Source organism: Panthera tigris, chromosome E1, assembly GCF_018350195.1.
Source record: "Panthera tigris isolate Pti1 chromosome E1, P.tigris_Pti1_mat1.1, whole genome shotgun sequence".
Lineage (NCBI taxonomy): Eukaryota > Metazoa > Chordata > Mammalia > Carnivora > Felidae > Panthera > Panthera tigris.
This window is the reverse complement of record NC_056673.1, coordinates 6,698,755-6,712,784: the sequence shown is the minus strand read 5'-3', so window position 1 is coordinate 6,712,784 and position 14,030 is coordinate 6,698,755. Positions and strand designations below refer to the sequence as shown.

Below are 14,030 nucleotides of genomic sequence, written 5' to 3'. Positions count from 1 at the left end.
TAACTTTTTAATGAGAAGTCAAACTCTTTTCTCAATGCTTTCCCCCTTTTATTCCTATTCTGCAAAATGTGAATATTTTGGGAGAACATCCACCTTCGTTACCTTATCTTTCTGATTGCCTGTTTTAAGGGTCACCTTTATTAGTTCCTCTTCTTCCTTTTCCAAGATATGATCACATCACCTGCTTCCTTTATTCCTCTTCTCCTTCCTTCCCTCCCACTCTTTCCATTTGCTCTCCTTTTCAGTCAGTCCTGTATTTTGAACTGACCCGCTATGCAAACAATTCCAAATATTTTTTTAATGTTTATTTATTTTTAAGAGAGAGAGAGAGAGAGAGCTAGAGAGAGAGAGAGCATGAGCAGGGGAGGGGCAGAGAGAGAGGGAGACACAGAATCCGAAGCAGCCTCCAGGCTCTGAGCTGTCAGCACAGAGCCCGACGCAGGGCTCGAACTCATGAACCATGAGATCATGACCTGAGCCGAAGTCAGATGCTTAACTGACTGAGTCTCGCAGGTGCCCCCCGCTTGTGTTAATGTTTAGATTCCAACATTTCTGTGCCTAGCCCAATGGCACAGTTGAGCTGAACTATGCAGTGTGTTTCTAACTGCGTGGAAACTGGCTAGACATTTCCCTTCGCTTGTCCTGGTGGTACCCGTGACTCAGTTTCCCCAAACTGAATGCACTTGCCAACATCCCTTCAGATCAGATCCCCATTCTGCCCTCCCAATTTCTGCCCCCAGTGTCACACTCCCAGGTGGCACCTCTCCCCACACACCCAGTCGTCAAGTCCAATTAAGGTTTCTCTGTCTGTCCCTCCCCTCATCTCAAATGACAATAGCAAAACCTCTGAAATCGCTCAATTAAAAACAGGGCCACCCTATGATCCAGTAATCGCACTACTGAGTATTTATTCAAAAAACACAAAAACACCAGTTCAAAGGGATACATGCGCCCCTATGTTTATAGCAGCATTATTCACAATAGACAAATTATGGAAGCAGCCCAAGTGTCCAACGATAGATGAATGGATAAAGAAGAGGTGGTGTGTGTATATATACAGTGGAATATTATTCAGCTGTAAAAAAGAATGAAACTGTGCCGTTTGCAATGACATGGATGGAGCCAGAGAGTACTATGCTAAGTGAAATAAGTCCATCAGAGAAAGACAAATACCATTTGATTTCACTCATATGTGGCATTAGAAAGAAACAAACAAAAACAAAGGCAAAAAAAGAGAGACAGAGAGAGAGAGAGAGACAAACGAAGACACAGATTCTTAACTATAGAGAATACACTGATGCTTCCCAGAGGGGAGGAGGGGTGGGGGAAACGGGTGATGGGGATTTAGGAGTGCGCCTGTCGTGATGAGCCCTGGGTGATGTACAGAACGGCTGAATCACTATATTGTACACCTGCTACTAACACTGTATGTTAACTATACTGGAATTTAAAATAAAATAACACTAAAAAGACAGAAACGTCACTCGCTTAAGTTCAACCCCCCAGTTTTATCATTTTTACAAGCTGGTTAACTTGCATAGCATTCAGCCTGTGGGCTCTGGAAGCACAAGGCAAAGCCATCAAATGACCACATGGAATTGGGATGGCTTCCACAGGTGAGGGAGAAAATTCACGAAGATAAAAGATTTGCACGTCCACCTACGTTCTGATGGAACTCGTGTATTTCTCCCACTATTCCCACCTGTGCTATCAGGTTCGGTATTAGGTTTATGAACAATATCTTTCTCTTATATAGAAAACCACCGTATAGCACTCACGGCACGTAAATATCAACACTATCTAGGAGGAGGAGCGATGCATTATTCATTCAGCTTCTCTGAGGTCCTGATTTGTATGTTCACATTTAAAACGTATCTTGCACGGTGGAAAGTGGAAGCAAATCTATATAGGATGTTCGACTGATAGTTTACGCCAAAAAAAAATGGTAGCTGCTACGGTCATCATTTCCTCGTATCTGTGCTAATTACCATAACTCTAACCAGCCAATTGTTCTGAGCACGTGCACATGGAGGAAGCCATCTCTGGGGGACTCTGCCAGATGGCACATCACATCTGGACTGTGCTTTGTCTGGGGCCAAGCCAACTCCAGATCTACCTGACCCAAGATCCCATCCTAAGGTAAACTATTTTTTTATTAAAAAAATTTTTTTTAACGTGTATTCATTTTTGAGAGACAGAACGGAGTGTGAGCTGGGGAGGGGCAGAGAGAGAGGGAGCCAGAATCCAGAGCAGATTCCAGGCTCTGAGCCGTCAGCACAGAGCCCGATGCGGGGCTCGAATTCACCGACTGCGAGATCATGACCTGAGCCGAAGTCGGCCGCTCAACCGACGGAGCCACCCAGGCGCCCCTAAGGTAGACCACTTTTAAGAAAAATCATTTTTATTGTGGTTAAAGATGTACAGCATACATTTTTAGCATTTAATCACCTTTAAGTATGAAGTTCAGTTGGGGTCAGTACACTCATGCTGTTGTGCAAATATCACCACTATCCATCTCCAGGACTTTGTCCTCATCACAAACAGAACCTATGTATCTATTAGACACCAACTCCGCATACTCCTCTCCCCAGCCCCTGGTAGTCGCCATTGGACTTTCTGTCGCTATGAATTTGTCTTCGCCAGGCACCTGCTATAAAGCAGACTCATAGAAAAGTTGTCCCTTTGTGCCTGGCTTACTGCATTGAGTATATTGTTTTCTAGGTGACAGGACCTACTTTTACCTCCATGGATTTATGATGTGGGGAGTGAAGGGTGGGTGACCCACTGCTCGGCGGGGGGGGGGGGCATTGTCACAAGCTTGGCATCCTCCTCCAGGTTTATGGATGCAAAATTAAAACAATCTCAGTGAAGCCTAAGCATTTTTTATTCCAAGTGGAAGAGACAGAGGAGCGATTGATATCAAGTGACTGGTGTTGGCCCTTGGCAGCCATAGAATTAATTTTCTTTCATTCGAAATAATCCCAACCCTACCTCTCCCCCAGAGCAGATAATGACCAAAGGCTGAGAAGGGGGATGAGGGAGACAAACAGGGACTGAGAAAGACTGGTATGGTGAAGGCCCTGGGGACCTATAGGAATCTGATGTTTTGGGGAAAACTGATAAGGTCCTTGGGGGAGGGTAGAGAGTAACACAGGGGCAGAAACCAGGCGAACAGGTGTAACCACAGAAAATGGAGTGAGGCACTGAGGGGAGAAGGTGTGCTCACACGTTACAGGAATGGAAGGCACTTCAACCACCTTCTTTAGTTCTTTTGCTAACACCGGATGGCTGAATATATATGAATATGCCCGTTCTGAGCACTGCTCTGAAACGCGCCAGGTTCAACTCAAAGCCCAAGGTCATTTGATCCTCTGTGGCCTCCGTGAGGTCTGCGATTCGGAGCAAATGGCTTTCTCTCTCACACGCACAGCACTTAACAAGTTGCTATGACATTTCAGAGCAGAGGTTCTCAGATTTGGGGATTTCACAGAACAGTACATTGTTTTCAATTATGCGGTGGACATAGGGTTACCAACATTTCACCTTGTCAACTAAGACTAATATTCTTATTTAACAATACCCCTGCTTAATACAAAGAAACAAAACTCTACTAGAAACACCCACCTTCCACCCACTACTGTCACTGCTCCCTAACAGAAAGGATCTTCAGCACTGAAAACATCGGGAGGAAATAAATACTTGGAATAAAGATCAATCAGGTGTGTTGAACACACTTAGATTTATGAAAAGCCCTTTACGTGATTCTTACTTTTTTCATTTCACCAGAGGCTGTAAAAGTTCATCATGGAATTGACCATTGGCTTAGAGCATTCTGGAAGCTCACATCAATCTTACAGTTCCTCTCCGTGCGAAGCTCTAAGAGCGTTCTGGAAGGTCACATCAGTCTTACAGCTATTCTCTGTGCTAAGCTCTATCATGTATATAGGATTCCACTGGGTTCTCACAATAACTCATTTGTGCAAATAAGCAATCTACGATGTAGAGAAATTAGGAAAGTAGCCCGAGGTTGCACAGGTCATTGTCTCACGCTTCATGAGTTGAGCCCTGCGTTGGGCTCTGTCCTGACAGCGTGGAGCCTGCTTGGGATTCTCTCTCTCCCTCTCTCTCTCTGCCCCTCTTCCACTCATACTCTCTGTCTCTCTTTCAAAATAAATAAATACATTTTAAAAATAAAATAAAATTCTGTCACTTACTTAAGTCTCCCCCATACATTCTCCCTTTCACTAGTTTACTCAAGAAATCAGTTGGTAAAAATGGTGTTAAAAATCTACTGATGTATTTGTTGGGGTGCCTGGCTGGCTCAGTCGGTAAAACATGAGACTCTTGATCTCGGGGTTGTGAGTTTGAACCCCACGTTTGGTGCAGAGATTAATAATAAAAGCTTAAAAAAATCTGTTGTATTTGTTGAGAGAGAGAGAAAGAAAAAGAGAGAAAAAGAAAGAGAAGGAGAGAGAAAGAAAAGAAGAGAAGAGAAAAGAAAAGAAAAGAAAAGAAAAGAAAAGAAAAGAAAAGAAAAGAAAAGAAAAAAGAAAAGAAAAAAATCACACCAAATCCTCTACCTTCAGATCATCTAGGTTTGATGGGAGGGGGCCTGGTTTGAGAGAAGAGACACCAGTTTGTCCAGAAAAGCTGTTTTTGACAGGAGACAAAGGGGTATTGCTCAGTGGTGCTGAAGTGGAGTTTGGATTTCTGACCATCTGTTCGTTTGGTTCCCTGAAAAGCAAACAACAAAAAAGGGCCCTTAAAACATGGCCAGATACACATATGGGGGCGTGATACTGTGATGTACAATAAGAAATTACATATTTGGCCCTCTACCCTCTTTCTGGCACAGAGCTCCTAAAATCCTTGGAATTTCTAAGTGAGAAGAGCCCCAAAGGTGCCACTTGTTATGTTAAGGAGGCGACTTTGTGAAAGCCCCTAGGTCACCGAAGGGTGGGGGCCGATTGCCTAAGAACCAACCCTACGATTTGTGGTTGGAATTTTAGTCCCACCCCCTGAACTCTGAGGAGACAAGATGGGGGCTCAAGGTCAAGCCATTCACCAATGGCCAATGATTTAATCAGTCATGCCTGTAATGAAGACTCTATAAAACCTAAAAGAATGGAGTTCAGAGAGCATCCACGTTGGCGAACACGTGGAGAACGAGGGGGAGTGGAAGGGGCAGGAAGTTCCTCACCCTTTCCCACACCCCTTGCCTTAGGCATCTCTTCATTCTGGCTGCTTCTGAGTTCTATCCTTTTACAATAAGCCAATGATCTAGTAAATAAGGTGTTTCTCTGATTTCTGTGAGCCACTCCAGCAAATTAATCGAACCCAAGGAGGAAGTCATGGAAGCCTCTGACCTATAGCCGGGTCAACCAGAAGCCCAGGCCACAACTTGTAGACTTGCAATTGGTATCTGAAACGGGGGGAGGAGGCTGGGAAGTCTTGTAGAACTGAGCCCTTAACCTGTGGGATCTGATGCCATCTCTAGGCAGACAGTGCCAGAATTGAGTGGAACGGTAGGGCACCCGGCGGGGGCTTGGCAATGTGGGGAAAGCCTCCCCAGCACATTGGAACTGGGTGGCCGGAACCCTGATTGGGCAACTTGCGTTGAGATCAGGTCACAAGCTAATTGCCAGCAAGGATCGGGCAACTAATAAATCGGCAGAAGAGGCTGGGTGAGGAAGACAAGAGTACAGGCTCCATGACACGTGGCAAGTGAGCTCCAGCTGAGTTCTGGGGAGACAGGAGGGAGTGGTAGAGATTTTGGCCGAGGGGAGAGGACGTGTCCACCTATGGTTGAGCAGGTTCACTGTCCCGTGGGGGCACCATCACGCCTTGTAAAGCATGACTGTATTCAACACTCAGCATCATTGCCAACCTGATCGGACGCTGAACAGAGACAGGTGAGGGAACCTATATCCCACCTGTAGAGTTGAAAGGGATGCCCATTTAAACAGTGACCCACAGTGAGGTCACACGCCCCCATCAGGGTCCAGGAGTCAATCTTTGGGGGCTGTCACTGAGTCACTTAGCGCTGTTGCTTCCTAAAGCATAAGGGCTGAGTGAATTCAACCAACCGTTCTTATGGGGGCACCTGGGTGGCTCAGTCTCTTAAGCGTCGACTCTCGGTTTTGGCTCAGGTCACAATCTCGTGATCGTCAGTTCGAGCCCCATGTCGGGCTCTGTGCTGACAGCATGGAGCCTGCTTGGGATCCTCTCTCTCTCTCTCTCTCTCTCTCTCTCTCTTTCCTCTCTGCCCCTCCCCTGCTCTTTCTTAAAAATAAATGGATAAACTTAAAAAAAATCAATTATTAAAAAAAAAACAAAACCATTCTCCCATGGTTTCTCCTCTCTGTTTCACCATTCAGTCTGAGAGTGCTAATCCCTTTTCTTGGCCTGGTTCCCTTCACCTGGGCACTGATTTCTTTGCTTCCTCCCAGCCTCAGGTCCCTAAAGACATGGGCACAGGTTCTCCACGGAGTCCCATTCTACACCCACCTGACGAGGACCCGGTACGATCCGGGACTCACGGGGCATCCCGGTGCCGGCCCGGCAGGTGCCTCAGACTCGCACAAGCCCTCGCCGGCTGACCTCTGCCCATCGCCGCCACCCCCCGCCAGGCTCTCCCGACTTACTTGAGCTGAGCTTGGTGAATCCCAGGGTAGCTGAGCCGGTGCTGTTCCTGCTGGCTGAGGATTTGGAGCTGTAGAAACAGCTGTTGTTGCTGGAGCAGCCGTGCGTAGGCCGAGTCCATGGGCGGAGGCGACTTCTCGGCCTTCTGGTCTGGGGGGATGTACTGGTGATATTTGAGCTTCTTCACCTTGGGCTTGGGGTCCTTGGGCTTTTTGTGGCGGTTCTTACTGTCGCTCAAGGACTTGGACTGCAGAGGGGGGTGGAGAAACGGCACGTGCTTTAGGGGGTGGGGGTGGGGGTGGCTTGACGTCATGGGTGGATCACGAAGGGGGTCTGTTTGATGGGCTTCCTCGGATCCCACAAATACAACACAGCAGAGGCACCATGCACAGAGATCCTGGGGCATTAAGGTGTCTATCCAACAGAACTACGACAGGTGCATCACTCTAGAAGGAGGGTCGTGAATCTTGGAAGGGGCTCCAGGAGCATTTCCTTCCCAGCGCAGAGGAAGATGTAAGTAAGCCTATGTTTTGGTGAGGAGGCTTCCCTAAGCTAAAACCAACAGGTGGTCTAAGAAAGGATACGATCTCGGGGCACCGGGGTGGCTCAGTCAGTTAAGCGTCCGACTTTGGCTCAGGTCAGAATCTCACGTTTTGTGGGTTCGAGCCCCACGTCGGGCTCTGTGCTGACAGCTCAGAGCCTGGAGCCTGCTTCGGATTCTCTGTCCCGTCTCTCTCTGCCCCTTCCCAGCTCGTGCTCTCGTCTCTCTCTCAAAACCAAATTTAGAAAAACTTAATAAAAGAAAGAAAGGATACGATCTCATCTTGAGATGGGGTCATAAGAAAATTCCTTCAAATGTGTACCCGAAATCACGTTTAGTAAAGTGCTTCAGTAAATTGACTTATGAATCACATCACTTTGGGGGCTCCTGGGTGGGTCTGACTTGGCTCAGGTTATGATTTCAAGGTTCATGATTTTGAGCCTCTTTCTCCTTCTCTCTCTCTGCCCCTCCCCTGCTGGTTTTCTCTCTCTCTCTCTCTCTCTCTCTCTCTCTCTCTCTCTCGATAAATATATAAACTTAATAGAAAAGTAACATCATCCTGGACGAAATTAAACCTGTCCTCAAAAATCCACAATGTGGATTTTTGCTGCTTTGGGTGAAAAAGTAAGATAGAGTCCCCTTTCCACCAATACTTTCCCCAAATACTGATATAAGGCCAGGAAGTGACACCTTCTGGAATAATGATTCTTGACTTACCGTGAGAAGGGTTAACCACCCACAGGGGCCCTTCTAGAAGCTACCCATCGCAGCACGTGACTCAGACGCACCAAAATGAGTTAAAGCTACAGGCTAGGAAGCTACGACAAATTTCTGAACTTGGTACAATTACTTTCCCACATCTCTGTTACTTTCCCCTGGAAGTTGGGGAAAATGTTCTTCGTTTTCCTCTCAGGGACCGATGCAAGGACGCTGAAAGATACCAGTGAAATAGTAACAGGTCTCAAAAGGACACTGTGATTATGCCTATAACCTGCAAAAGGTAGTCCGTACAGTGATCAGCTGGAAAAAAAAATCTTAATTTTCAAGCCCTGACTTTATTACAGAAGATTGAAACGGAGAACCGGGAAGTCACGATAAAAGCATCCTGAGGCTTTGGGCAAACTGTGCAGGGGAAGTGTAGTACCAGCGGTGTCCAGAAGAGGGGGCTCCCAAATAGCCGGCAGGCAGGATCCCACTGGGCAGTGTCCCCATTTTAACCACAAAGCACACATCTGAAAGTGACCCATCGGAAGGAGCCTACAACTTGCAAGTCTCTGAGGCCACACGTCCCACCACCGAAGCCCCTTTGGTGTTTTCTCAAGGTGGCTTCTTCTCTCGGAAAGTCATAGCTAATGAGAACAAGCATTCCCCTGTGCTGGGTGGCGCCATTTCTCCTTAATCGATTAGCATTCTAATTAACTAATCAATCAGTCTTCTGCACTGGGAGAATTTCTGCAGGGCTCCTGCAATCAGCTGGGCCCTGCTTTGCTCCAGCCCGGCATCTGTTCCCACCTCGACCTGGGACTCTGCAAGCCTGGTCTTGCCGGTAAGTCAGGGGTGGGGAACTTTTTCTCCAGGCCACTGTCGCACAGGGACTCGGAACATTCCGGAAGTTACTCAAATTGGACCATTTTCTCTGGAGAGTGGAGGGGAAAGGCTATTGTCCTCACAGAACTCTGACTCCATGGAACTGTATAGTTTCATACTTTTTGGAAGCCAGAACATCCTGAGGTCGTAAGTTCATTTTTTTTTCTTTCTTTTTATTTTTGGTTCTAGGTAGAAAACAGAAAACGAACCATTGGCCAATGGGAGGGGAGCATATCTTTCTAAAGCAGAGGTGGATATAAAACCCAGGGAATGGTCCGGCCCGTGGCTCAAGAGTACGTGACTTTTTTTGCAAGAAGGCATTCTTTTTTTTTTTTTTAAGTTTATTTATTTATTTTGAGAGAGAGAGAGAGAGAGAGAGAGAGAGGGCCCCAGGGAGGGGCAGAGAGAGGGGGATGGAGAGAGAGGATCCCAAGCAGGCTCCACACTAGCGGTACAGAGCCCAATGTGGGGCTCGAACTCACCAACCGTGAGCTCATGACCAAATCAAGAGTTGGAGGCTCAACGGACTGAGCCACCCAGGTGCCCCTGCAAGAAGGCATCCTGAGGGAAACCTGCTCACGCACTGGGCCTGTCCCACAACGAACCACCCCCGCGACAATCAGTTTGCGGGTCCTGCCCTGCGAGACGAAGCCCAAACCCCCACCTGCCCAAGACAGTTCACTGAACTGCTGGACCCCTCCCCACCCCAAAGCTTACCGGGCTCCCCCGCCTCTGCCTGGCAATTTCCTGCTGTCTGCAACTCCATCCTGCACCTGCTTAACTAAGTCCTGCCCATTCTCCCCGGGGGGCTCACACCCCGGCTCACCTGGGAAGCCTGTCCCAGCTCACAGTGCTCTCTCTCACCTGAAGGTGTCAGGCAGCATTTTGAGGCAGTCTGATAAGGGTCGCACCACGGCATACCCTGCCCCGGGGGTGGGGGAGACTGAAGTCCTGCTTCCTACACTGCTGGCCCTGATGGGGGCGCTGGCCACCCAAGAAACAGGAACCTCTTCTTTGTATTGTGGTAAAACACAAGTAACCTACAAATCGCCCCAGTAACTACCACAATTCACAAGTATACGATTCACAGTGTTGTGTGAAGGTCATCACTATATAGTTCCAGAACGTTTTCATCACCCCCAGGAGACCCCATACCCACTAAGCAGTCACTCCCCATTTTCTCCTTGGTGCAGTCCCCAGAAACCACTCGTCTGTTTTCTGTCTGCCTGGATTTGCCTATTCAGGATATTTCATATACCGGGGAGGTGCCTGGGGGGGTTCAGTTGGTTAAGCATCTTGACTCTTGATTTCAGCTCAGGTCATGATCTCATGGTTTGTGGGATCGAGCCCTGTGTTGGGCTCTGTACTGACAGTGTGGAGCCTGCTTGGGATTCTCTCTCTGTCCCACCCTGCTCTCTCTCTCTCTCTGCCCCTCCCACACTCTCGCATTCTCTCTCAAAATAAATAAACATTAAAAAAAAAAAACACCCAGAATCATACAGTATGTGGCCTTTTGTGTCTGGCTTCTTTCACTTAAGCATCATATTTTCAGGACTTCATCCCTCTGGATATACCACAAGCTTATCCATCCTTCAGCTCACGGACATTGGACTTCATTCCGACTCTTGAATATTGTGAATAGTGCTGCCATGAATATTCATGTACAAGATTTTGCTGGGACACCCATTTTCCATATTTTTGGACATACACCCAAGGAGAGGGATTTCTGGGTCATAGGGCAATTCAACGTTTAATTTTCTGAGGAACCACCAAGCTATTTTCCACAGTGGACGCACCATTTTACGTTGCCACCAGCCATGTGTAAGAGCTTTCCAATCTCCTCATCCTCATCAACACTTGTTATTTACTGTTTTTTCACTAGAGCCATTTTGGTGGGCATGAAGTGGTATTTTGTTGTGAATTTGAGTTTCATTTCCCTGATGGCCAATGACACTTGACACCTTTCCAGGTGCTTATTGGCAATTTCTTTCGTTTCTTAAAAAAATTTTTTTCCAGTTTATTTGAGGGAGAGAGAGTGCACACGAGCACGGTACGGGCAAAGAGAGAGGGAGAGACAAAATCCCAAGCAGGCTCTGCTCTCTCAGCACAGAGCCTGATGTGGGGCTCGAACCCATGAACGTTGAGATCATGACCCTAGCTGAAATCAAGAGTCAGACGCTTAACTGACTGAGACAGCCCAGGCACCCTGGCAATTTTCTTATCTTTGGAGAAATGTCTACTCAAGTCCCTTATGGTACATGTTTCTTATCTGCTCAAAACACTATGTGGGTTAGTGGTGGCTGTGACCCAATTAGACTACAGGCTTCTTGAGAACAGGAATCCTATTTTTTTCATCTCTGATATATATCTTCAAGGAGCCTGCATTGAGAACACCTTTCCCTTACATAGGGCTGGACAGTTGTCAGGGAATTCTGGTACATTCTCTCAGTGGCCTCCAATGGACCTTATGAAGCCAATAGGGCACAGATGTCTTTCCCCCAGCTTGCCCGCTTCCTTCTTGGAGAAGCCCTCTAGCATCTTCCTAAGGTAGAGATAATGAATGGAGAACAACTGAGAATTCACAGGCACTGACCAACCCAGCAGGGATGTTGGCTCTCACATACACAACCAGTCCCATCGGATCCGCTGCCCATCAATCCTGCTCTTCACTGAAATCGACCTGTCCTCCCTCTGGGCAACCGTCACATTTCCTTAGTACAGTGAGGCTGAAGGCAGTGCTAATCTGACCTATGCAACACTTAACTACGCTGCTGGAAATAGTAATAAAATTTCTCCTTGTACACAATGGTATAGATAATGTGAACCACCTCCTTCCTCCACCTGCAATGAGCAAAACCTATCGACGGCCCTGTAATTTCAAAGGCTGTTGATCTGAGTGAATTGCTAGTAAGATTTCAGCTACGTAGGGAGTGGGTTTCTAGCGAGGTTTAGGGAGATTTACAGGGAAGCGGAAATGCCTGCCGTCCACTTGGAACACGAGAACCTCTTTTGTGTATATGCGGTAGAAGGGACCCGGAGCTGTTACTTTAAACGCTGATTCTTATGCTCTTTTAACAAATATTTCATAAGAGACATCTCCGCTCTCATTAAGTGGTGACCCTAGAGAAGCTATTTGGGATAAAATATGATTAGCGACAAAACCCAGTGATCGTTAGCAGGCAGTTAATTGGAAAGGGGATAGAGCCTTCTGTGAACCATTAGCCATAATGGGAAGATTTAACCGAGAATCTGCTATAATGCTTATAGTTATTAGTCTACTGTGAAGGCGACCCGCCCTTTATCTTTCTCTCCAAAGGGAGACTGGCTTAGGTGATTTGAGCCTTACGTTACGTAAGCCCTCAGACCTGCTTCCCCTGCATAAAACCCAACTCCCCTCTACCTGTCTGATGGCATGTATAAACCCTGTGTGCCTTTCGACCTGCTGTGGCTGTCTCGAGGCTGGCCTGATGAAGTCTTTTAAGTCAGGCCCATGCTGGCTGACCTGTGACCCCAAACAACCGCGAGCTCACAGCTCACAGGTTTCTCCTCTACACGGAGGACCTGTGCTGCGTTTGCACAGCGAACCGACTCTTGGTCCATGCACGTGGAGGGCCCCTTTCTCCTCTCCTGACTCGCGATGTTCCCGGTGGACTGAGCCTACACAGGGGTCCCTGTGACTCCCCCCACGTTGCCACACTAAACTCAGAGAGCTCTGCCCCCTGCTGGCCCATCCCTACCTTCACAGCAGTGTGCCCAGCACTGGAGGGGCCCAGAGTCCCAAGCCCTTGCTTGCCCGTGTCTGACAGGTTGCTGAGCTGTGAGGCTGAGTCATTCTTGTCATTTTCCGAGCCAGAAGAATGATCCTGAAATCCAAATTTTAGCAATATTAGGATGCAGGAGGAAAAAACGTAGGACACGGAAATAAAGTAGAGGGGCCATGATATCATGATTTTATATATATATATATATATATATATATATATATATATGATTTGTCAACCAACTGAGGTCACTGTTGAGAGATAAGGGGGTCATCGTCAATAATTCTTCCAGAAAACAGGTATAGAAATGGCCTGTTCTAGGCCAACCCAAAACTCAGACGGCTGGTCAACCCTGTGAGAGTTCCACCTGTGACAAGGTCTACCTGTTGGACTTGATAACGGGACTGAAGAAAAAAGGAGGAGGGAGAAGTGGGTGTGGGCATTTCGGCGGAAAGTAGTACTCAAAAAATGATAAAAAGGGGGTTAGCGGATGGGAGGGAAAACGTGTGTGCGTGCGTGTGGGTGTGTTTCTGGGTGTACGTGTTTGTGTACATATGTCTGCGTGTACACATTTGTGTGTTTATCTGTGTGTGCCGTGTGTGTGTTTTTGTGGGTCTGTATATACGTGTGTGTCTGTCCATATATGTCTACGCGTGTGTAGATGTGTGTGCATACATGCATAGGTATGTGCATGCATATATGTGTATGTGTAAATATGTATGCATGTGTCTGCATGTCTGTGTGTATATGTGTTTATGTACATTGATGTGTATGTATGTAAAGAAAGTGTGTGTATATGTGTGTGGTGTCTGTGTGTTTACGTATAGTTCCTTATGAGTACACGTGTATATGTAGGTGTGTGTATATATATGTGTGTGTGTCGGGGGGGGTGTGCGTGTAGTGTCATGAACAACCTTTCTGAGAGACGTGTTCCAGGATGCTGAGAACTTGGAAAAAAGAGTGATCATCTTCTGTCCCTCTCCTGCCACCCGATGCTGTGACAGAAAGGGACAGGGTGCCGCTCACGACCTCCCCCTGCAGCCTCCCCATCCTTTCCTGAGCCCCGGCGCCCGAGAAACCTCTGCAGAATCCTTTCCTCTGGAGCCTCAGTGTCCTCCTCTGCTCAGCGGGGCCGCTGGGTACGATCAGAGTGATTTCTGCACCCGGCCCGGCATCACCCCCCCGGCTCGTCCTCTTCGAACTGGGTGAAGCAGAAAAGAACTCGTCTTCTCCTCAAACCATTCTTAAGTCAGAAGCTGAGGAATTTACCATCGGAACCACAGCCACGAGCGATCCAAACTGCTGTCTGCTGTTGTTGGAGAAGCCGGGCGGCAAAGCCCGGCCGCCGCGCACAGGGGAAGGGAACGCGCGTTGCTTACAAACCCACGCGGGACACACGCCTGGGTGTTTCGGCTCTCCTTGTTATCTCTGTCCCATTTCTCCTCGGCAGGTGCCAGCTTTGCTTGCTTCACCGCGTGAAGAAGGGCATGATGATGACC

The 14,030-nt window shown here is 47.6% G+C and overlaps 1 protein-coding gene across 2 annotated transcripts in view; it reads right to left on the bottom strand.

Moving 5' to 3' along the window:
- MYOCD (myocardin) overlaps positions 1 to 14,030 on the bottom strand; it is a 107,727-nt gene that overhangs the window by 17,541 nt on the left and 76,156 nt on the right. For both annotated transcript variants that reach the window (XM_042966418.1, XM_042966419.1), the window contains 3 exons: positions 12,508 to 12,633; positions 6,645 to 6,889; positions 4,581 to 4,734 (listed from right to left, as the gene is read on the bottom strand). In XM_042966418.1, the coding sequence (XP_042822352.1) occupies positions 4,581 to 4,734; positions 6,645 to 6,889; positions 12,508 to 12,633 (525 nt within the window). The remainder of the gene's footprint in view (positions 1 to 4,580; positions 4,735 to 6,644; positions 6,890 to 12,507; positions 12,634 to 14,030) is intronic.